Source organism: Geosmithia morbida (genome assembly GCF_012550715.1).
Source record: "Geosmithia morbida isolate 1262 chromosome Unknown scaffold_7, whole genome shotgun sequence".
Lineage (NCBI taxonomy): Eukaryota > Fungi > Ascomycota > Sordariomycetes > Hypocreales > Bionectriaceae > Geosmithia > Geosmithia morbida.
In genome coordinates this window covers 616,784-640,153 of record NW_023336194.1, presented here as the reverse complement: position 1 = coordinate 640,153, position 23,370 = coordinate 616,784, and the positions used below count along the sequence as shown (strand labels likewise).

Genomic DNA, 23,370 nt, shown 5'->3' with positions numbered 1-23,370 from the left:
TATCTTCAACATCATACATGACGCCACAACGACTTATATCGTGCGCAACTGCACTCCCCCTCATCGTCGGCAAGTCTTGTGATGTCCCGAACTGAAGGGAAGGACAGGAAAAAAAAAAAAAACATACGTTGGCTCCAATCCGTTGTCAATTCTCGAGCAGGGGTCCCCATCTAGTCTGCTGGGGCCCATATCCACCTTGGTATGCAAACCTGCCTTGACCGATCTTTTCGAGCTGCACCGTATTATTATGGCGTGTCTATGGCAAAAAAAAAAAAAGTTTCTCGTCTTTGTTTCTATGAGTGATACGTGCCTAACTCTCCATAAGAGCGGTGTTATAGAGTCGGCATGATAAGAGGGGAACAAGAGGGTATGGTAGACGAGCAGGTATATCCGTATGTACGTGATTGATATTAGAGGCATAGTCTTGCATGATTTTTACACCGCATATGCCACGGCTAATTTCCCCATTCTTCAACATGGCCGTCATGAATGAATAAAGGTCAGCATTTCCCAAGAGAGAGAGACGGAGAGACAGGGAAGGGAGGGGAAAAAAATCTCACACACGCGTGCAAATCCCTGGACACCGCTTCGCTTCGCTGCCCAGCCCCCGGGCTTTGCATTCGAAATCTCCACCGACTAACAACCCTGATCTATCGTCTACCGTACAGGGGTTAGTTAGGGAGGGGAGGAGGAGAGAAATCGGCGCGAGGTTCACATCTTCTTCTTCTTAAAAGGCATGCGAGGTTTCCTAACTGACCGCAAGAGGTCGGGACCAACTCCTTCACCTTCATTCTCACTCTTCCCATCTACCTGTGCCTCGTCTCCGTGACTCAATCTCTCTCTGCTTCTGTCCCCAAGTCTCTCAACTTATATAGTGACCCTCTTTTCTTCTCCGTCCTCAACTTGGCATAGCCAGGCAAAGTGAAAACAGTGAGTTGCCAGCTGGTTCCGATAACCGGAGGCCAGGGAAATATTGACACCCGATCATCAGGCATCCGCTCAGTTCTGCAGTACTATCGCCAGCAATCTCGAGCCAGGGCCGAACAGAGCAAGGCGAAGCAGAACATGATGAAGTCCATCACCATCCCGTTCACGGAGGAGGAGATCCTCAACACCATCTGGTTCCTCATCATCGGTCTCGAAGTCATCCTCATCATCGGAATCTCCATCCAGAGCATGATCCGCCGCGTCCGGTCCAAGGCCGCCTCTTACGACTACGGCTACTCGTCGTATCCCCGCTACTACTCGGCATCGTACAGGGGCGTCATGCCCTCGCCAGTCCTGCCTCTGGAGGAGAAGAAGCGTCTCTACCTCGAGGCCACGAGCCGCAGGGGCTGCATGATTCCCTGATCCTCTCGTCTGGGCTCACATCCCTACCCTTCTATATCTCCCCCCTCTTACCTGCTCATCGGCGCTGAATCTCCACACTGTGAAGGGCAACCGATTGGTGGGGGGGAGGGGGGAGAGAGAGAGAGAGAGAGAAATGGACGGTACACACCATCACATCAACCCACGGCAGCTTCTCCAGGAAAGTGGAAGCGCATGCCAGGCATGGTAGAGGCGCCGCTTCCGGAGTCGACCAGCACCTTCTTCAACAGCCAAGTGCATCCGGAGAGGCCTCTCCGATTTGACCGGCCAAGACGTGCCGGCTAGTTGCATGTCATTTTACAGATATTCTCGCGGTAAACAGAAATGACAGGTCGGATACCACGACGGAGATGCACGATTTTGAGAGATGGAACAGCCTTGTTCGCCTTGCCATCTGAGAGCCATGGCCATCAGACAATGGCGATTGATGAGACGTGGACATTTGGTACTTGACAATCAAGTAACCCTCATGTTGATATAGGATACCTTTTCTAACGACCTTATGGCTTACTCCTTATGATTACACACACATGTTCATGATTATATTTACTTTGAAAAAGAAAAAACACTACGTTACGTTGCCAAGCTAGATTGAAGTGGGGATATAATCTGGACGGGTGAATGTAAATGAAATGACTGCATGTCTTGATGTATTATCTATCGTATGTATCGATCCGTGGATGTCCCACTTACACTCGTACGTACGCGCACCGCCGTTGAGGTACCTGAGACATTCTTTTTGTTTTTGGCAGGTACCGATCCAACCATACAGGACAGTCCTCGTACGATGTAGCATGCATGTCTCGTCGAAATACCAAAGCAGAGACAGCAATGAGGATGTCAGATGAAAGGCGAGAGAGAAGAAGAAAAAAAGATCAAGCGTTGAGAGCTGGATGGTGACAGAGTGTGTTTGATGCCGTGACAAAAAGAACTGAAAAAAGGATACAAAAAAGAAGACTTCTGGACGCACAGGGAATTGAACCCTGGACCTCTCCCAGTAGTCGCATACATGCGAAGGGAGAATCATACCCCTAGACCATACGCCCGATTGGTGACAGAATGCGCCACTAGCAAAGATTATATGGGTCTCACTCTCAGTCGACGACCAGATTGCACAGAATCACATAATCTTGTGTGTGGTAGAAAAGTGGTCATCAGGTAATGCATCTTAGAGGTAATTATATATATATCCATGCTGCTGCGGCGATCAGAATCATAAAAGATAAAGGAGAAAGAGCAAAAGTAAAAAAAAAAAAAAAAAAAAAAATAGTCTATACAGCCTTGGACGCGCGAGCCTTATTCTCCTTATGTCTCTTCTCCTTCGCAGCTGTCTTCTTGCGTCTCATCCACGACTGGTTGAGATCCCGCCTATTCTTCCAGAACCATGTCTGGAATTCAGTTGATCCGTGGGCGGTACCGTCACCACCCTCTTCCTCGTTGTCGTCGTCGTCGCCGTCTTCATCCTCGTCGTCTTCAAGGTGCCATGGGATGCTATTCATGCGTTCGGGGTGGGCCGTATCGGGTGTGGGGGCAGCACTCCTCATGATTCTCGACTCAAAGTCCTGGCGCGTAAACGGGGTCATGGGAATGGGCATGGACGCATCCCTGGACTCTTTGCCGGCCCCGGCTTCCGCGTCGCCCCCGTCTTCTCCATCCTCGTCCATGTCGTCTCCGCCGAAGAAGGTAAACGGCTGAGATTGGCCGGGGGTCTCCTCCACGGTGGCGGCGTCGCCTTCCACGGGCTTCTTGCGCTTGTACAGAGCCTCTAGGGGGTGCACTTCTCCCTTGCTTGCTTCCTTATCCTTCCCCTTGCTGGCATCCTTGGCGGGTGTCTTGGGAGGGATGTCGAGCTTGAGGTTTGGAGAGGGGGAGGGTTTCGCAGCCGTCGTCTTCTTGAGGGAGGGTGTTGCTTGCTGTCCCTTGACGAACTCCTCTTCCTCGTCTTCATCGCCCGAGTCGCTTTCGCTGTCCGAACCAGACGACGAGGTGCCGCTGCTGCTGGTGTCGTCGTCGTCATCACTGTCTTCCCCGACAACAGGCTTGGGAGGAGGCGCAGCCTTCTTCTTCTTCTTGGCGGGCGTGATGGGTCTCTTGTTGATAGGCGCGGCCTCGACCACATTTCCATCCTCGTCGACCCACCCTTTGCCCTCGACGAATTCCGCTGCAGCAGGGTGCGCAGATGTAGGGCCAGTCGAATCCTTGAGGAAGCTGGGGAATTTGGTTGTCCTCTCGAACTCGTGGATGATCTCCTCCCGGGCAGTCCCTGGTTTGCTGCTCCTCCTCTTCTTCTTGTCGGGGTCGTCGCTGTTGGGCAGGTTTTTCGTAGCGTTGGCCGGAATCTTGGTCTTGAGGAGGCACTCTGCCTGCTCGGTATACTTGCTCTTTGTCCGCCTCTTCTCCTCCTTCTTCTCCCTCTTCTTCTTCTCCTTTTCACTTTCCTTTTCCGCTGCCTCTTCCCCACCACCGTCCTCTTTGCTCTTGCTATTCCTCTTGTTGCTCTTGTCCGACCTCTCTTTCTTCGTGCGCTTGGCCGACTCGGCTGGCGTCTCGGTCCATCCGCGCTTGACTTTGCGATCTGTCAGAGCCACAGCCGCGATCACCTTATCCTTCTCGTCGCGCTTGCGCTTCTTGGCCGACGAGGCGTCCACCGACGACGACTTTTTCGATTTCTTTGTCTCACCACCCATCGTGTCTGGCGGGCCTACCGTCCTCTTCTCCGGCCGGGCTTTGTCAATGCGAATCTTGGTGCCCCGAAGCACGGCTCCGTTAAGCTTGGCCTTGATCTTTTCGGCGTCGGCGTGCGGTAGGTCGACGTAGCCGTATCGGTTCTCGGAAAAGGTCGGTATGGTATGGAATGAGATGTTCTGGGCCTTGGGGAGCGAAGACGCCGGTACAATGATCTTGAGAAGCTCCGGGTCCAGGGGGGTAATGTGCAGTCTCGTGAAGTCGCTGCCAGAGGAGGATATACCGGCCTGCTGTTGCTCTTCAGCTGTGCAGCGCATCTCTTTCTCGTGTACACACAGAGAGTGAGGTAGGCGAGAGAGTGGCTCCCAGGTCCGGGTGGACGTATGTAAATAGCGGTCTTGTAAAAATATTCTTCTTTGTTGTCGTGTTTTTATGGAGGGAGAAGAAAAAAAAGTAGCATGGCTGTAGATCAAGACGAGAAGATAAAAAAGTGGGCCTATATGACTACGTGGGGCTCTTGCCTTTTTCGTCCAACGACCACGGGGCTTCCTTCCCTGGGCTACGATAAACAAAGGAGCCAAAAAGGCGCCATCATGACGATTTCCCGTATAATGAATGGGCTGATGATAGGTGTGGACGGTCAACAATAGTGAATGAAGATGGAGACGATCATTCTCGATACGTGTTCATTATGGAAGGCATGGTGGCTGTGTATTCCACCCAAGTACATGTTCTAACAATAAAGGACGCTCTCCTACTTATACATAATCCAAACAACCGATTCTACATCTGATACTGGTACATTTTTAACACACACAAAGATCACACAACCCAGCTACGCCTCAAGTCCCGTAGCTGACATCATGATGACTTGGGAAAAGACCGAGGGATCTGCTCCCGGACATCACCACCACTGGCCTTCCACCAGACGTCAGTGCTCCAGCGGATGATTCGCTCGGCAGCACCCAGGGGAGTGGCAGCAGGCCGCACGTCGAGGTAGAAGACGGGCTCGCCGGTGGGCTCAGGCTCTCCCTCATAGTAGTCAATGACGTAGCGAATCTCCTTCTGCTTGCCGTTGACCGTACGCGAGACGAACCAGTCGTGTCGGTCAAAGGGCAGGTCGGTGCTGTACATGCCGTCAGCTTACTTCTTTATCCCGCGCAGCTTTGGGCACTCCCGTGATCGGTGGTAACTCACCCAAACCTGGAAGGGTAAATCCACCCCAGGACCTGGAGCATGGTAGCCTTGGGTGTGAGGTCCTTTGGACGGCCTTGGAAGCGGATGAGGCTGGGCGTGGTGGGCTCCAGCTCCTCCCAGCGGCGCTCGAGCTCTTCATCGGCATGCTCCTCGCCGCGCCTGCAGAGCTCCCAGCCCTTGTACAGCCCGCGGGCGAAGCGCTGCTCCCAGCCCAGGATCTCGGCCCAGGCGCCCTCATTGAGGAAGTTGTGCACCGAAACCATGGACTCGACGGCCGTGATGTCCGTGTCGGCGTATCCCTTGCGCAGAAGGGCGTTGTACATTTGCTGAGGCGACGGGTACTCCCACGTGCCCTGGCCCTCGCCCTTGGGAATGGTTGACTCCTCGCGCTCCGTTGGTAGCGCGAATTCCTGGTTCTCGGCGGGTTTCTGCGATAGGTCGCGGAACATGTAGTTGAGGGGGTTCAACTGCGATAGCATCGACTTGGGCTTCTCCTCCTCCTTCTTGGCGTGAGGGACGGGGCATCCCCCCGACGGTGCGGGTTTCGCGGCAGCCATGGCGTCCCTCTTGTCGTGGGGGACGGGACAGCCACCAGACGCGGGCACGTCATGCTTCCCCTCCCCATGAGGAACAGGGCAGCCACCGGACGGCTTCGGTTCGACCTTGGGTTCGACCTTGAATGCATCGGCCGTTTTCTTGTGCATGGGGCATGCGCTCTGGATGGGCAAACCGTCAGTGATACAGCCACGTGCTTGTCTCTTCAGCCTTTTCTCTTCCAACGTACAGGAGGTTCACCAGATGTCGCAGGTGGATGACCCATGGGCATCTGCGGCACGGCAGGAGCAGTATCAGCCCAAAACCAACCCATGATGATTTTTGGTGAGTGCGGTGATGATGCGAAGAGTTAAGAGGGTAATGAAAGTCGAAGTCGAAGAAGAAACAATGCTGTATAAGCAATGTGTGTGTTTTGACAGGGGGTTGAGTAGAGGGGCGAACTAAATGGGAGACAAAAAATTAGCAACGGCATCCGCGCCGTTGGGTAGAAATTATCGCCGAATGGAGTCACATGTTTTTCCGAGATAGCTCCGACTCGAATACGTCACTTTGACGGACACTACAACGACGCCGCTTACGTCCAATGCGTCGCCGCTCTATCACACACATATATCATTGCATATCGTCTATTGATGATTCGCTTTGCAGCATGAAACACTCTCATCTCCTATAGATGTCTTTCCCTTCTCTCCCCGGCCATATGCGGAGCAACTGGCTTCACCTGTGCAGGTCCTGTGCCCGCCAGGCTTTCCGGCGTCAAGAGAACAGCAGTCGCAGCAGCACCAATAGCTCACCGAGCTTGGTCGGCTCTCGTAATTTCTTCTCGGAAACGGCCAGCAGGTCTCCTAATCAGACGTGGGTGCGTCATGCTAGCTCGCGCACAGGACGGCGCATCCTAATGCATGCATCTGCTGGCGGAGCCGCAGTTCTGGGAGCTGGGACGTTCCTTCAGCTATCACGGGAGGATTCCGGCAGCAAGGAGCACTCACAGGAGACGACGAGTGAGCGGCGCATGCTCGAGGCGTCACGGAAAGAGATACAGAAGCACGTGCAATTGAAGAAGAATGGCGAGTCCGGGCCATTGCAGAAACTGGTCTATCTTGTGGACGTGTACGTGTGGGAGCCATTGTGCACGGGCTTGCGCTTCCTTCAGTTGGCGGTCATATTCGTGCCCGTGATTGTGGCAGTGCCGGCGCTATGGATAGGCAGACGGCAGCCAAGACGGGATAATGAGCGGACGGGAAGCCTCTGGTGGTACGGCTTCCTGGTGCAGTCGATGGAGCTGGCGGGGCCGACATTCGTCAAGTTGGGCCAGTGGGCGGCGTCGCGATCCGACATCTTCCCCAGCGAGATGTGTGACATCATGTCGAAGCTGCACTCCAACTCGCATGGACACTCGATGCTCGCGACGCGGCAGATTATCGAGGACGCGTTTGGCGGAATCGCCTTTGACGACATCTTTGACGAGTTCGACGAGAAGCCGCTGGGCGTCGGGGCCATAGCCCAGGTCTACAAGGCCAAGCTGAAACCCAACCTGGCCGATCCCATCGATTCCGATCTCCCCGCGTACCCGCCCAGGACGACGCTGCCCAAGGTGCGGCGCAACGTGGAAATGGTCCTCAAGAGCTCGCCCGCGCGCGTGCCGTCGTCATACGTGGCCATCAAGGTGTTGCACCCCAACGTCGACCGCACCGTCGGACGCGACCTGCGCATCATGGGCTTCTTCGCGTCGGTGCTCAACGCCATCCCGACGATAGAGTGGCTCTCCCTGCCCGACGAGGTCGCCCAGTTCGGCGAGATGATGCGCCTGCAGCTGGACCTGCGTATCGAGGCGGCTAACCTTGTCCGCTTCCGGCGCAACTTCCAGGACCGCACGACTGCCTCCTTCCCCTACCCGTACACCGACTTCACCACACGTAACGTACTGGTCGAGGAGTTTGCGCAGGGCATCCCGATCTCAGACTTTATGGAGTTCGGCGGCGGCGTGTTCCAACACGATATTGCCGACGAGGGGCTGGACGCGTTCCTGCGCATGCTACTCCTCGACAACTTTGTCCACGCCGACCTGCACCCTGGCAACATCATGGTGCGCTTCTACAAGGCTGCCAAGCCGGACCTCAACATCCGCTACCCCCTTCCGACCGGGAATCAGAAACCTGGCAGCGACACAGCCGTACCCGACGTCACCGAGCAGATGCTCCACCGTCTGCGCCCCTATAAGAAGGCCGGCGACCGGGCGGGCTGGGACGCTGAACTCGCCCGCATGGATGCCGAGGGCTACCGCCCGCAGCTCGTCTTCATAGACACCGGACTCGTCACGGAGCTCAACTCCTCCAACCGCGACAACTTCCTCGACCTGTTCCGCGCCGTGGCCGAGTTCAACGGCTACAAGGCCGGCCACCTCATGTGCGAGCGCTGCCGCCAGCCGGACGCCGTCATCGACCAGGAGGTCTTCGCCCTCAAGATGCAGCACCTCGTACTCGGCGTCAAGAGCAACACCCTGGCCTTGGGCAACGTCCGCATAGGCGACATCCTCCAGCAGGTCCTCTCCATGGTGCGCACCCATCACGTCCGTGTCGAGGGCGACTTTGTCAACGTCGTCATCAGTATACTGCTGCTGGAAGGCATCGGCCGCAGCCTCAACCCAAACGTCGACCTTCTCAGCAGCTCGCTCCCCATCCTGCGCCAGCTGAGCTCCCAGAGCGGCGCGGAGATGGCCAAGCACGGTGACTTTTCCATGGTCTTGGTCTGGGTCGGCCTGGAGGCCAGACGCTTCATGCAGGCCAGTATAGAAGATGTGAGCTATCTCCCCTTTCCCCTCTCCCTTTCCCTGTTTGCACAATGCTGACCAACCGGACTGCCAGGTCGAACGATGTGTAAAATATGATTTACTTGCTCCAAATGTTTAATTCATGTATGATAGAGGCAACATGCTAGATCTCTTTTACTTATTTCAAGGTCGGAGGGGTTAGGGCACACGGGTATTCTACTACTCATTCCATCCCGCTCTTTATCGGAGTAAATATAAAATTATCTGTTTATTCTCATCCTAGCCATCAGACAGACCTCTGCTGAAAATGTCTGTAGTAATAAGTATATATGATCATAGCAGGACCAAAAGAAATCACACATGCCGCTGTTGAAGAAGAGTACTATGTAGACAACCAAACCCAGATGAGAAGAGAGATGAGAAGAAAAAAGGGGGAAACATACAGAGTTACGTAGACCGCTATTCCCCACTACCACTCAGGTCCATCGACTTCTCCCACAGATTCCGCAGCAGGGCGGCTGTTCCGTCATCATCCCAGCTTCCCACCAGGCTTGACCCGCTGAGACGGTCACTAAGCCTGCCCTCTTTTTCAGGCATACCCTCGATAGCCGTGGTGGATGAATTGCCACTACGCATCTTCGGTGTAGTGGGTCGACTCGTGGCGGTAACCTCGCTGGGTGTGCGGGTGTGCCGCAGATCAAAGGTGGGTCGCCTGGCGGATGTGGAGGAAGCGGCGCGGTGGGGAGCCACGAAGAGCGCCTTGTCGGCATCGGGGAGGCGGCGCAGCCTGCTGAGAGACCGGGCAACCGGGTTCTGGTGGCGACGTACGACGAGGTATTCCATCCCCGTTGACTCGAGGAGCTTGCCGACGCGAGGGTCGCGGCCGGCACCCCCGCCGTCGTACCCCGGGCCAGCTGCGCCGATGAGCGGTATGGGCATGCCGCTGCTAACGGGGCCGCTGGTACCGGGCTCCATGGCTGAGCTGGCGCGTTGAAGGTTGAGCTTCTGCTGGATGCGGGATGTCTCGGCTGGGGGTGCGGCGCGACGCCGTGCAGGCTTGGGGACGAGAGCGCTGATATCACTGTCGTCGCTGAAAAGCGGACGCTGCTGCTGGAGCTTCTCTGTCACCTCACTGTGCGAGTGAGACAGGTTGGCCGTCGACTTGGCCCGCCGGGTGAGTTCATCTACGAGTGGGGGCGCGGCCGTGTCACCAGACGACGTGGGCGCGTGGTAGAAGGATCCGTTACTCGTCACGCCAGATACCACAGGATTGTCGACGAAGCGGGATGTTACCCCCTCGCTACTGCCGTCGGCCAGGGTTGTGGATGGTGACGGCTGCGGGTCCGGGGAATGGATCATGGGCGGTTTGCTATTCCCGGCTTGGGCCAGCTCGGAGGCCATCTTGGGCGGGGCGCCCTGTGAGGGTGTACGCTGCAGCAGGCGCGATGTGAGATACTGCTGGTGGTTGGTGCGCTCGAGGTCCGGAGTAGAGACTTGCTGCTGTTGTTGCTGTTGCTGCTGCTGCTGCTGCTGCTGTTGTGGCTGCTGCTGTGGCTGCTGTTCCTGCTTCTGATCGACCGGCGTGTCGGGTCGAGAGCCAGGAGCGCCTAGTGGTGGTCGGATGAGGGACGACTGGCCGCTACCATTTACGGAGCCTTTGCGAGACAGGTGAGGCGAGTTGGAGGCGCTGGCATCGACCCAGTCGCCTTCGTCGTCGGGCCCGTCCAGGTCGTCACTGCCGAGATCAAAATGGACCTGCGACTTGGTCGTTCCGCGGGTGCGCGCGGTGCTGAGTCCGCTCGAGTTGCGCTTCAACTTGTCAGACGATGACTTGGGGCGTCGCTGGACATCGCCGTACGAACGGTTGCGTTTGAGGTTGGACTGCGAGGCCGCGTTCTTGCTCAAGAAGGATGTGGGCGAGCCGCCCTCACGCTGCAGCTTGACCTCGCTGATGGAGCGGCGGTGGGATGACGAGGGCGCCTGCTCGGTGGGTGAGGTGACGCCTGGCCGACGGCCACTATTGAGGGTGGTGTTGGTATAAAGTTGGGAGTGGTTCGATCTCTGCACCAAGGCCTTGGACGATGGGACCCGACTGTGTACACGGCCGACGTGATGCTGCTTTTGGACCTGTTTATGACGCAGGTTATGCTCGCTCACACTGTCGCTCTGATGCCGGTATAGGGGCGGCCGTTTTGATTGGCCGCCCGCCGACGACGTACTGTCGGAGTCGCGCGGCATGATTGATGACTGTAGATGCCGGCTAAAATGGGAGAGAACAGCAGGCAGCAGCGGTGAAGTTGTTGTGAGGTCCGGGAGGGAGAACAAAATATGGTGGTTGTGATGTCGGGGGAAGCTGAGAAAACTTGGGAAGAACAAGAGAAAACACTAGAAGCTGCCGGTAGCTCAAAATGTATTGCTGCCAGTCTGACGAGATGGGGGAAAAAAAATTAGGAAGCAAAAAAAGAGGAGCTGGCGGTCGTGACCGTACCCGGAACAATGGGATAAAGTGAGGCACCTCCAGAAATAGAGGGATAGGGCGTAGATCCAGCTCAACAATTGGCGACGAGGCCGGCGGCGGGCCTGCAGGAGAGACGTCCCAATGATCGGGGTATTACGAAATAGACATGCGACAACGCATCGAGATCGGGGGGTGGCCAATACGAGGTGACGATACTAAGTTATGCGGTGGTTGGTGGTCGGTGGTGGTTGAAGGCGACTTTGATGGTGGGCGGCCGAGCGGGTGAATGGGCTGGAGGTTTTTGGGGGTCCTCGATAATTGAGCGTCCATCCGTGGCTCACTCCGTGGTTATAGAAGAGTAGCGGGACCTGGAGAGTGCTCTAGGCAGCAGATTAGGGGGACCCCTCACTGAGGAATGACCCTCTAGGTCACTGACGCTTCCATACTTGGCATACTTGGCACCTATAAGTCGATGGGATTCCCACTACGAGTACGACCAGTTGAGTCCGTCCGTGGTAATGGCCGGGCGCTGTACGGGCGCTGTACAGGTATGATTCGCAGGAGAGGCCCTGTCTACAGCCTGTGTGCTGCAGGACACGGGCTGTCCGAGACCCAGGCTGCGGTGCAGACACCAACAGCATCCAGTCATGGAGACCGTCATCGTCGTCCATCTTACACGTCCAACCCTTCACGATAAAACCTCCATACATCCAATGATGGACAGAACCACCAGACAGATCATGCAGGCGTCATTGATTATTTGTCATTATACATTCTGCAAAAAAAAAAAAAACCTTCAAAAATCCATGCACGACATGCGACGCCAAGGGCCACTGATAGACCATCCATCACGTCTGACCCTACCATCTTATCTTAGTATCAATCCACGTGACCTAGCTCGAATCCGGAGATGGCGTCTGACCTCATTGTTACTCATTGTTACCGCCGCTACTGTATCGTTCTGCACTTGAACAACAGCAAACACCCCATCTCACGAACACTCGACCGCGGTTACCGACTGGTCTTTTCTCTTCTCTTACCTTTCACCCGTTCGGATATATATCGCATAGTCGGAAAAATGTCTCTCGCTAGCCTAGAAGAAGAGAAGCAGCTATATCAGGAACAGGTATGCCCATCCGCTCCCCAACGGCCGTTATATAGGCCTGCCACTGACTTACCTCTCCCATCGCAGCTCGACATTGTCGCCGGCCAACTTCGCGATGATCCCGACAACGTCGAACTATCAGCACTACAAGACGAGTTGAACAACTTCATCAAACTCCTCAATGAAAACATTGCTGAGCTGAAGCCCCAGCAGCCCGCTGCCCCAAAGCAGTCACCTGCCAAGCAACAGCAGCCTGCCTCCCCGACGCCGCCGCCGCCGCCGCCTTCCTCAGAGCACACGGCCGCTTTCAAGAAGAGCCACGATCCGGTGGGAGAGGATGACGACGAAGCACCGGCCAACTACAAGGTCAACGACACGGTCATGGCCAAGTGGCTGTCTGGCGACAAGGCCTTCTACCCTGCCCGCATCACATCGATAACGGGGTCGTCCACAGCCCCTATCTACACTGTCAAGTTCAAGAGCTACGACAATACAGAGACCCTTCGATCGAGAGACATTCGGCCCGTCTCCAACAAGAGGAAAGCCGACGGCCCTTCCCCGGCGGCAGCAGCACCCGTGCCAGTGGTGGCCGCAGCCGCGCCGGCGTCGAATGCACCCGGCGTCGTGTCCTCAGCTGGTGCAACCATCTACCCCGAGGCCGCGAAGAAGGACGATGCCTCAGCTGGCAGCGATGCGCCTAAACCCCCCAAGGCGAAGAAGATCAAGGCCAAGAAGGAGCTCGAGGCCGGCAAGAACAAGTGGCAAGAGTTCAACTCCAAGTCCAAGTTTGGCAAGTCGAAGAAGGACAGCATGTTTCGCACTCCTGAGGGTGTAAACGGTAGAGGTATGTTTATCTGCTTCACCTCCCGCCAATCTTGAAGGTGCCCACCACTTACTTTTGACCATCCAGTTGGCTTCACGGGATCTGGCAAATCTATGCGCAAAGACCCAACTCGCAGCCGTCATGTTTACCAGATGAACGATGACCAGGACTAATTTATACGCTCGACGATAGGAATCGACACCTCCTTCTCTATTATCTTTCACACCTTGACCTTTCCAGCCTTTCCACTTGCCAACGGGGTGTTTTCGCTGCCTTCTGGCAATCTGAGCCGGGACTTCTTTCTTTCGAGACTGGAATCTTCAACGGTAAATCACCTGAAGATCAAATGCGCAGGCACTAACGTTTTTTTTCTACTTTGGGTCTGCCATTTTCCAACATAGGAGAAACCACGCAACACGAGTTTCCTCATTGCTATTGGGCGGCATCCCGGCCCGAGGCCGGCAATAGCGGAATATTCTCCGACCTTTTGCATTGTGCTGGAACTGTCCGTGGACGGCGCGAGTTTTGAGGGGTGGATGGTGAATAGTGTGTAGTCTGATGAAATCCATATATTACACTATTCAAGTCGTTTGCTTTTCCTTTTCCAGGCCAATCTTGGTTAAAATGCCCTGTGCGATAACTGAAAAGGCAGCCGACCGATCGCTATCCGGCTCCGCAACAACCGTGGGTTTGCCCCTCTCGGCGTCGTCGCCGATGTTGGGGTGCAGGGGGATATCACCCAGGTAATCGATGCCGTGCTCGCTGCATAACCGGTCGACCCTGTCGGTCGACCCAAAGACGTGCGTCTCGCCCTCGCAGTGCGGACACCTGAACAGGGACATGTTGTGCACCAGGCCTAGGATGTCAACGTTGACGGTCTTGAACATGTTGATGCCCTTGACGGCGTCCTTTGTGGCGAGGGTGTGTGGTGTGGTGATGATGACGGAACCTATAACCGTCAGTAAGGAGTGGGCAATCAGACGCTGATGGATTCCGAGCAGGCGGCAGACGTGTGAAGAGGGATATAGACAAGGTGGACAGAATCGTACCGTCCAGGATCACTTGCTGGGTGATGGTGAGCTGGGTGTCTCCCGTGCCGGGCGGTAGATCAAGCACGAGAACGTCCAGACCACCCCAGTCTACTTCGTGAAGCAGCTGCTGGATGGCCTTCATGACCATGGGACCCCGCCACACGACGGGGGCATTTTCCCCAACAAGATACCCCATGGACATTGTCTTCACTCCATAGTTGGTCAGGGGGACGAGCTGGTTGTCTTTTCTCACTCCGTCAGAGATCCAATGAAGCAAAGAGGAGGGATGAGACGCTTACTATCGGATAACCTCGGCTCGCCCGACAGATCGAACAGAGTAGGTATAGACGGTCCAAAGATATCCGTGTCCAAGATCCCAGAACGTAGACCTAGCCGGGCAAACGCCAGGGAGAGATTGGCCGCGACGGTGCTCTTGCCCACGCCTCCCTTTGCCGAGGACACGGCAATGACCTTTTCAACGCCCGTGATTCTGCGGCGCTGGGGTTTCCTCGGCCAGTTGGGTGGCGTTCCGGACCGGGGGAGTCCCTTGAAGATTGAGGTCAGTTGCGCTATTACGGCGAGGTGAAGGCTGGACGGTTGGATGGTTCGAAGCTCACCAGCGGGTTCTCATGCAGCAGACATCTGGTGCCGTGGAGTAGCCGGACTGGCGACGGGCGAAACAAGACCATTGCTGATACGAGAGCCGTCAACGCATCAGCTCTGAGAGGCAGGTGCCGAATCAAAGCTCTCTATATGGACGATATGGTTACGGATGGAGAAGATGGCTCTTTAGGAGTAAGCATCAGAAATGAGATGGGGCGGCTAGCAATTAACAGTTCATGAAGTAAACACGAACCTTCAATGGAGAGAGCTGGCTGGCCCACATTTTCCCCAAGCTCCAGATGTCAGTTTTTGCCACAACTCACCGCCTAAAAGTTCCGAAGAAGAAAAAAAAAGAAGAAAAAAACAGACGTGGGGGTGCTTTGAACATGCACAGAGGTAAAACCCATTTCCAAGGTCGACAACATCAAAATGGCTAAGGTAAAGGGTCGCGCGGCCCAATTTGAGGAAGATGAGCACATTGTCAATGGTAGAAATCCCTTCCATCCTTTCTCTCTCCATCCTTTCTCTCTCCATCCTTTCTCTCTCCATCCTTTCTCTCTCCATCCTTTCTCTCTCCATCCTTCTCACTTCTGACAACTAATGACGTACAGATTACGACCCCGAGGCTGAGGGACGCGGCGTGCAATCCGACAACGACAGCGACGTCGGCGATGTCGCCAACGCGGGGACAGAGCACTACGAGATCGTAGGTGCGAGTAAGCTCAGGCAGAAGGATCCCGCGACGCTGGGCCCCCAGTACCGGGGCGCCAAGGTGTCTAGGGCTGCTCTCGAACAGGAGAGCGACGAGGATGATGGGGAAGAGGGAGAAGATGGTAGCGATGAGGAGGGCTATGCCGATCCTGAGACTGCCAATCTCGAGGCTGATGAGGATGAGGCGGCAGATTCGGATATCCCCAGCGACGACGCTCTCGCTGAATCCGATGCCGAGCGCTTGAACGGATTCGTCTTCCGCGGCAGTTCCAGGCCTCTTGACCAGAAGAAGAAGAAGAACGGCAGGGCTACTGCTGCTGATTTCATGTCTGACTCGGAAGATGAGGAAGGCGTTGCCCTGGGCGAGGACGACGAGGATGATGGTGAGGGTGAGGATGACTCGGGTGAGGATGAAGACATGGACGACGGGCTCGATGCGCTTGCCGATGGCGGAGATGACTATGAGGAGGAGGATGATGACGATGACGAGGACGAGGACGAAGATGATGAGGAAGAGAGTGACGAGAGTGATGATGACGAGGACGGTAAAAAGAAGAAGAACGTGGCCAACAAGCAGTCGGACATGGCGGCATCCGCCAACGCCGACATCCAAAAGGGACTGGCGATTCAGCAGCAGCGCAAGATCTATGATGGGCTCCTGAACCTACGAATCAGGCTGCAAAAGGCCCTCGTGGCAGCCAACACGTTCCCGACACTGGACGAGTCCGCAAGCGACCAGTCATCGGAGGGGGAGCCCTACTCCGCCGCCGAGGAAGCAGCAGCCAAGCTCCTCAACACCATCAGCGACCTGCGCGTGACGTTTGGCCCGTCGCGCGCCGGCTCGAAACGCAAGTACGAGTTCACCGCCTCGACGGCCAGCGCCGAGATATGGAAGCAGATGCAGGCCGACGACAAGCGCTACGCCAAGGTGCGTCGGGACAACCTAGACAAGTGGTCGGCCAAGGTGCAGGCCGTCAACGCGGTCGGCGGCGATATGCGCGGCCCCAGCGGCAGGAACAAGGGCAAGTTGACGACTCTCTCGCGCAGCCTGGAGGACCAGCTGGCCAACACCGAATACCGCCTCGTCAAGCGGACCAAGGTGGCCCGGTCGTGCGCTCCCATCCAGGCAGCTAGAAACAAGGGTCGCCGCGGCAACCGCAACGACGACGACGATGACGACGATGACGACGACGGCATCTACGACGATGCGGACCTGTACCAGCAGCTCCTCAAGGAGCTCGTGGACCAGCGCACCGTCGACTCCACAGTCGAGCAGGCCAGCGCCGTGCCGTCGGTCATGGTCACGGCCGCGTCGGCGGGTGGAAAGTCCCGCAAGAACGTCGACCGCAAGGCTAGCAAGGGCCGCAAGATCCGCTTCACCGTGCACGAGAAGCTGCAGAACTTCATGGCCCCCGAGGACCGTCGCGCCTGGGAGCAGTCGGCCGTCGACCGTCTGTTCGGCACCCTGTTCGGCAGAAAGCTCGCGCTCGACGAGGAGAGCGATGAGGAGGGCGGCGACGACGACGTTGATATGAAGGCCCATGGGGAGGTGCGCCTGTTTGGTTAAGTACCTGTATTCAATCTTGGGCATATCTCTACATTTCTTTATACTATCAATGCAACCGTCACGGAAAGCAAAGGAGAAGGGCTTGGGCGAATGCATGCATCAACGCTGTATGGCACACATGCAAGTCGACTTTGACCCTGTAATTCCTCGTAGATGCCGTGTCGACCTTTACTCAACAACCCAACCGCGGACTCTCGGTCGGGAGCCATGATCCGGCGATGATGACGATGCCGTTGCGAGGCGTCTCAACAACATCGGGGCAGCAGCTATGATGTAGCGTAGAGGACGACAAGGTATACGGGGTATGGGTTGGATCAATAGGGCAGCACAAGAAGACGTATGATGGTGACGGAGAGAGGTCTGCTAGGTTGATTACATACAGAATGAAAGGGGGAAATTTTGTATATATATTATGAGAAGAGGAGAAGAGAAAAAAAAACGACGAAAAAAGGAACGATAAAGAGCAAACCCATGGACGCACAGGGAATTGAACCCTGGACCTCTCCCAGAAATCGCAAATATGCGAAGGGAGAATCATACCCCTAGACCATACGCCCGAATAGATGAAAGGTGTGCGGATAGAATGTTGGTGGCAGTAATGTGAGATATTAGGGTGTATTTCATCTACAGATGGCCCAAGCCGGCGATTTTCAATCCGTCCTGGTCGATAGGCTGTAAAGGATAGGCTTCTGTCTGATCTGCAAGCTTGATGAACGTTAGGGCGGAATTGCTACAGACGTTGCACGGCTGTCAAGTGTCTTGGTGGATTTCGGCGGTGGTAATATATGCATTGCTTTCTGCAGGATGCTCAGGTCAACGATGCCACACTGTGGGATTCATATCATAGCATTGAAGTCGAGCGTCATGGTTCTGATGTTCAGGAGATCAATCGACTTGTGAGGGGAGAGCTTGAAGGTGGTGTGAAGGAAGAAGATGTGAAAATGAGAGGTGATAATACTGGGGTGGCCATCCTCTCAAGAGCTCGAGATCAGTGTAAGCCAACTTCAATCTCTTGAAATCAGAAAGAGAACAGTGTCCACGAACTGCTGTCGGCACCTATACCGACGGACAGTACGGAAATGGGGTAGAAGGAACCCAGGAGGTTACATGGACAGCTATCCTCCCCGATCATGTCGAGGAAGAGGAGAGAAACGATTGATATATACACGCTCGTTACCAGTGTCTCAACTACTATATGTTTCTCTCCTACCACTGCTTAACAGGCCTAATCATCTATTCCCAATAATGTACTGGCTACCCCAGGCAGACTCGATTGTCTGACAGCTGCGATCTGATGGAAATCAGACAAAAGACTTTGACGCCAAAACACGGGGCTACATCTCTGGCAGAGCAACACGTAAGACCGCTGGACTCAAGAATCGGGACTCCAGGAGGTCAAGAGAGAATGCACAGAGCTAGGCCGAGGCCTGGACTTGCCCGGGGGAGTTCGTATTCATCAGGACATGGTAGTGGCGCAGTTTATCCGTGGGGTTTTCTTTTCCGCTTTCTCCATCATAACCTGTGAAGGGCGTAGGATGGCGGAGATGCGGATCGTCACGGACTCGGTCGAGAGCCCAATAATGGGGTGGCGTCGGCAATGCTTTCTTTGGCATGGGGAGTCATCCTGGGGTAGTGGAATGGTCCAGACGAGTTGCTTGCGAAGTTGGGCGATAGGCCCGAGATAGATCCATGTCGCTGGATCGTCGTGAGGGGTTGATGGATTAATTGATATATTACACGTAACCCGAGTAGCGGATTACATATAATAGATTCTCATCTCATTCGTGAACTGACGGGGGGCTTTCTTCAATGTGGCCATTGCACATATCATAATAATATATGTAATCTGTAGCCAGTATCATATGCAGACATAAACTAACCGTACCCCCCCCCCCCCCCCCCCCCCCATAACATAACATGTACATGTAATATAATCGATTTGGTGACTCGACCCCCCTGTTAGATAACTTCCTGAAGGGTAATGTTTATCTGAGGGGACGAGAGGATCTTTGTGACGGGCTGGCCTCGCTGGTGGTTTGGTTTGGTAGCTTCAGTGAACCTACTTGACGATGAAGAGGGAAGAAAGGAAGAAGAGGATCTAGCTGAGGAAGAAGCCATCCATAGTCTCGGTTATACTATACAGGTCCATTGTCGGTCTCATTGCTGCGTAAGCGGTGAGGCCCCTTGGGGACTGGGGAATGCAATACGGAGTACGGAGTATCATGTATCATTGATTAGTAGATGGTAACAGTCAAGAGGACAGCAGTGGGATGTCTGGCACGCGCAAGCCCTGAGTGGTTACAATGCGTAATACGAGTAGTTGGATCGTTCAAGATATTAGGGGGGGTCAGGGGTATGGTTTCTGGTTTCTGGTTTCTCCGGTTCCTTGGTCTGTCCACTCTACGTATCTTCCAATATGTCGATCAGCTGTGCTTACAATCCCGTGAAGAAAACATTGCTTGGCATTGCCCGTTCAAGAAACAGGCCAATAATACGTTACGTTAGTACAGGTTACTCGTTCCCGTGCCTCCATGTCCCTGTCCAGCCTCCACGACATATCTTGGCATGGAGAGCTCCAAGAAAATCGATAGTTCCCTGCAGGAATCTATTCTTGAAGGAGATTATCGCTTACTTCACGGGCCGCTATGGATCTCGGCGGGTAATATGACCCTGTTGAACGGCGCAGACTATGTGACGCCACCGGGTCCGAGTAGCCCAGCACATAAAGACGGAATTGCGCAACCATGGAGCTTCCATCGTTTCTTTTGGGTCCCCTGCATACTCGAGGCTGGACTATCGGACGGCTGATCGTAGGAGACTCGCGATCCACGATGTAAGCCTCTATTTGCCGGACTTCTAATGTCAACCTCGCAACACTTCCTGTAAGCAGTAGCACGCGACACCGCGTCCAAAGATCTCTACAACAATTCGTTTACGAGTATTGAATCTTCCAGGAGAGCCTTCCTGGGAATTTCTCCCGCTATAATTCATCTCATAGTAATACGCCCGGTTTATTCGCGCTGCTGGGGCCAACTCCGTCCCATTTGCTTTACAGGGCATTACATCCCATACGCGCACTGACACTCTATGTGCCTGGTAATGGAGAGAGCGACATTACAATATCTCGGTTAGGACCAGAGGTATTATAGTCTTACAATGGAGATGGTGGACCCCATTGTCTGTGGAGCATAAATACCAAGTCGATATCCCCCTGCTTTTGGCCATCTTGTACATATTATATTCTGGGTCCTTGGGGAATCCGTGCTATTCTATCAGTGCGCACGGCAGACAACAATCTTCTTCTCTCTATACTCTTCTTCTATATCACTCTTCTTACTGGGCGGGCCTACGATGCCTTGTCTGAAATCTTCCGGTGCCGTCCTCTGGACAGTCGTCCTCCTTGCCACCTCTGCCCTGGCCAGTCCGAGTGAAGCTACGCAGAACGCCTGCGACGACCTGTCCACTGCCCTTGGCGACCGCGTGTCCCAGCCTCTGACGATAGACTACATTGCCGAGAGGCAGACATACTGGTCTACCCTTCTCAGGGATGTCAAGCCCGCCTGCATCGTCTTCCCCCAGACTGCCCAGGATGTTTCTGTCGCTGTCAATGTCCTCAACGACTACCCTGATGTTCAGTTCGCTGTCAAGAGCGGTGGCCACGAGCCCAATCCTCGTCACTCCAGCATTGAAGACGGCGTCCTCATTTCCATGAGTGACATGGTAGGCACCACATACGACGCGGACAAGCAGCTCGCGTACGTCAAGCCCGGCGGCACCTGGAACGACGTTATCGGCACTCTTGACGAGCAGGGAGTGGCCATCCTAGGAGGCCGTCTCGGTGAGAATATAGAGCCCCCCTTCCTCGGAAAAGAAAGCCACGCCAGCACATGACTAACTCTTGAGCAGGCATTGTCGGAGTCGCTGGTCTTCTGCTGCAAGGCGGCCTCTCCTTTCTTGGCGCCCAGCATGGGATGGCAGCCGACGTAAGTGAAGACACCCTGCCCGGGGAATCATCTAAGCTGACGATTACCGCTCAGAACATTGTTGAATGGGAGACTGTCACGGCGAATGGCGACATTGTCAATGTCAATGCCGACTCAGACCCGGAGCTAGCTGTGGCCATGCGTGGGAGTGGCAATCAATTCGGTATGTTTACTCCTCTGGCCGAATAGTAGTACTTGGGTCGGTATTCCCAGATGTGGTTTTTCTTAATGGGCGGCTGATGTCGTATCAACAGGAATCGTCACGCAATTCACCGCCAAGACCTATCCCATGGGCCAGGTTTGGGGTGGAACGAGAACGTACAGCGATTCCAAAGCTGACGAGCTGTTTGCCGCCCTCCACAACTTCGTTCCGGAAAACCAGGACGACACCAAGGCGGCCATCATCATGACGACGCTCATAACGCTCGGCGGGACCAGATCATTCCTCATGTTCTACTTTTACCAAGCACCTGAGCCTCCCGTTGATGGGCCCTTTGCCGCATTCCTCGACATCGTACCCCTTACGGACGGTACCGGGACCCGATCATACGCCGATCTGGTAGGAATCAAGGTCTCACCGATGAATCTGCAAACTATGCTGGATGCTAACATGAGGGGAACCCCAAAACCAGCTCGAATCAAACAGCGCCTTGCCCGAACTCCTCGTTGCGAGAAACATCTTCCGGGTAAGCCAAGTGTAGATGCATCATCTTACAGCCTCCCCCGTCCCCACGCTGACAGGGCCCGAACAGACCTTTACCCTCCCTTACACGAGCGACGATCCGGGCAGGTACAGGGAGATTGCCGACAAGTACCGTGACATAGTGACGCCCTTCCTGAGCAGCCTCCAAACGGCGGTGCAGTGCTCCATCGACTTCCAGCCATTCCCGGCAGTCATCGGCCGGAATTCGGCCACGCACGGCGGTAACGCCCTGGGTCTCACGGCATCGGACCCGGACCGCATAGTGCTCGAGATCCAGTGCTCGTGGCTCGCCGCGACCGACGATGACGACGGCCTTTCCCACGTCCAGGAGATGACCGAGTGGCTCGAGACCAAGTTGCCCGAATGGAGAGCGGACGAAGATGAATACCTTCCTCTGCTGATGAACGACGCCACTTTCGACCAGAATGTGACGCAAATGTATCGGGACTATGCGCAGCTCAAAGACCTCCAGGCCCAGATTGACCCCGATGGATTCTGGAGTACCAGGGCCGGCGGATGGACGTATTGAGTTGTTCCGATGTCTTGTACGTGAAGGCGATGGGACGGAACATCATCCCCATCCGAAGATACCTCACACAGCCTCCATCACGGCAAGCCTCGGCATGTAGTCGCTTAGTCTATAGCATCCTGCTGGGTCCCACAATATTATTCAAACGTCTGCTTTTTCTCGTCGTCTCCCTCTAACAAGACTTCCATCTCGACCGGTCCTCTAGCACATGGCTTGAGAGCCGAGTGAGGGTATGGGGTGGGTACGATGCATACGAAGATAGAAGAGAAGAAGCTGGGCATCTCAGCTCACGACGCAACTGCCATGATATGTAGAGGTTTCCCCACCATCTAACGCGAAATGTTCAACTAGTCTAGTCGGCCCTTATATAGACCTTCGTCGTCGAAGTTCATCTTCTTGGACACTGAAAGGTTGCCGCGCCGGATATCGGGATAGAAGGGCACCATGAATCACACGGGCCTTAGAATCGCCCGTGGAGACGAGGTGTGAGGTAAGTATTCAAGGAGCTGGTCAAGGCAGGCATAATCAATACATAATGACAAAAAAAATGGTCGGCGACGGTCGTTGTGCCGTGATGTAACGAGGAGAGCTGCAAGTAAGGCACAGAGGACCTACAAGGAGGAGTCACAAAGGAGAACCCTTGGGGTTGCGGGTCAAATGGTCAGACAATAGGTCTTCTCAAGTAAGGGAGTAGCGAGATATGTGGCAGGGTCTGCGCATAGAGGCTTGGTAGAAGTGGTAATGTAGTAATGAAGAAATCAGTGGCAAGCACAAGTATGTATATCGATCGCTGCCCCCTTTCCTCGATGGAATCGGGGTCAGTGACTACTCGATATATACCACTCTCAGAATCCTCTCGCCTCAGTTCCATGCGGTTCGCCAAATGATCCCTGATACAGATCCAGCTAGCAGTTGTCTAAGCTCCTCCAAGTATTCTCATAAATAAAGGCGGAGAAGTTAGAAGATACAGAAGGAGGATAGAGATGTATAACCTCTCATTGCAACCCCTACCCTTAACATGTGCTTTCTGAAAACCTTTATTGTATACTGCCAGAGGATACCTAGGCGGGTTCCTGTAGAAGCGCGAGATTTCCGAATTTCTCTCAAATTTCGTCCTGGTGGAAACTGCCCAGGCTAGCCAATGGACCGACTGAGAGCATGAGCAAGCGTCTCGTACCCCTGGGAATCATTGATGCCGCGTGAGGCTGTCATTCATTGTCAAATGTAGATGCAGACCCCTCCCTCTTCAGTTCCCCGACCCAAAGCCCCACCACCACTTGCT

The 23,370-nt window shown here is 54.8% G+C and overlaps 9 protein-coding genes across 9 annotated transcripts; 5 read left to right on the top strand and 4 right to left on the bottom strand.

The window, feature by feature from the left end:
• Window positions 1-736: 736 nt before the first annotated feature.
• On the top strand, window positions 737-1,350 carry GMORB2_7038 (uncharacterized protein; the record flags this gene model as incomplete). Its single annotated transcript, XM_035469003.1, has 2 exons — window positions 737-743; window positions 992-1,350. The coding sequence occupies 2 exons, from the start codon at window positions 737-739 to the stop codon at window positions 1,348-1,350; spliced, it is 366 nt and encodes a 121-aa protein (XP_035321383.1).
• A 1,289-nt stretch (window positions 1,351-2,639) lies between these two features.
• Window positions 2,640-4,370, bottom strand: GMORB2_7037 (uncharacterized protein; the record flags this gene model as incomplete). The annotated part of the gene is made up of 1 exon (XM_035469002.1): window positions 2,640-4,370. The coding sequence occupies one exon, from the start codon at window positions 4,368-4,370 to the stop codon at window positions 2,640-2,642; it is 1,731 nt and encodes a 576-aa protein (XP_035321382.1).
• Window positions 4,371-4,914: 544 nt separating this feature from the next.
• GMORB2_7036 (cytochrome c heme-lyase) lies at window positions 4,915-6,118 on the bottom strand (the record flags this gene model as incomplete). The annotated part of the gene is made up of 3 exons (XM_035469001.1): window positions 4,915-5,179; window positions 5,251-5,966; window positions 6,035-6,118. The coding sequence occupies 3 exons, from the start codon at window positions 6,116-6,118 to the stop codon at window positions 4,915-4,917; spliced, it is 1,065 nt and encodes a 354-aa protein (XP_035321381.1).
• A 585-nt stretch (window positions 6,119-6,703) lies between these two features.
• GMORB2_7035 (uncharacterized protein) lies at window positions 6,704-8,653 on the top strand (the record flags this gene model as incomplete). The annotated part of the gene is made up of 1 exon (XM_035469000.1): window positions 6,704-8,653. The coding sequence occupies one exon, from the start codon at window positions 6,704-6,706 to the stop codon at window positions 8,651-8,653; it is 1,950 nt and encodes a 649-aa protein (XP_035321380.1).
• A 381-nt stretch (window positions 8,654-9,034) lies between these two features.
• GMORB2_7034 (uncharacterized protein) lies at window positions 9,035-10,813 on the bottom strand (the record flags this gene model as incomplete). The annotated part of the gene is made up of 1 exon (XM_035468999.1): window positions 9,035-10,813. One exon carries the CDS (start codon window positions 10,811-10,813, stop codon window positions 9,035-9,037), a length of 1,779 nt encoding a protein of 592 aa, XP_035321379.1.
• A 1,298-nt stretch (window positions 10,814-12,111) lies between these two features.
• GMORB2_7033 (survival of motor neuron-related-splicing factor 30) lies at window positions 12,112-13,134 on the top strand (the record flags this gene model as incomplete). The annotated part of the gene is made up of 3 exons (XM_035468998.1): window positions 12,112-12,159; window positions 12,226-12,982; window positions 13,049-13,134. The coding sequence occupies 3 exons, from the start codon at window positions 12,112-12,114 to the stop codon at window positions 13,132-13,134; spliced, it is 891 nt and encodes a 296-aa protein (XP_035321378.1).
• Window positions 13,135-13,542: 408 nt separating this feature from the next.
• On the bottom strand, window positions 13,543-14,681 carry GMORB2_7032 (ATP-binding protein involved in chromosome partitioning; the record flags this gene model as incomplete). Its single annotated transcript, XM_035468997.1, has 4 exons — window positions 13,543-13,910; window positions 14,011-14,235; window positions 14,292-14,538; window positions 14,610-14,681. The coding sequence occupies 4 exons, from the start codon at window positions 14,679-14,681 to the stop codon at window positions 13,543-13,545; spliced, it is 912 nt and encodes a 303-aa protein (XP_035321377.1).
• Window positions 14,682-15,024: 343 nt separating this feature from the next.
• Window positions 15,025-16,873, top strand: GMORB2_7031 (protein AATF/BFR2; the record flags this gene model as incomplete). Its single annotated transcript, XM_035468996.1, has 2 exons — window positions 15,025-15,082; window positions 15,207-16,873. 2 exons carry the CDS (start codon window positions 15,025-15,027, stop codon window positions 16,871-16,873), a joined length of 1,725 nt encoding a protein of 574 aa, XP_035321376.1.
• A 3,351-nt stretch (window positions 16,874-20,224) lies between these two features.
• On the top strand, window positions 20,225-22,088 carry GMORB2_7030 (FAD/FMN-containing dehydrogenase; the record flags this gene model as incomplete). The annotated part of the gene is made up of 4 exons (XM_035468995.1): window positions 20,225-20,711; window positions 20,780-21,019; window positions 21,111-21,415; window positions 21,609-22,088. The coding sequence occupies 4 exons, from the start codon at window positions 20,225-20,227 to the stop codon at window positions 22,086-22,088; spliced, it is 1,512 nt and encodes a 503-aa protein (XP_035321375.1).
• Window positions 22,089-23,370: the final 1,282 nt, after the last annotated feature.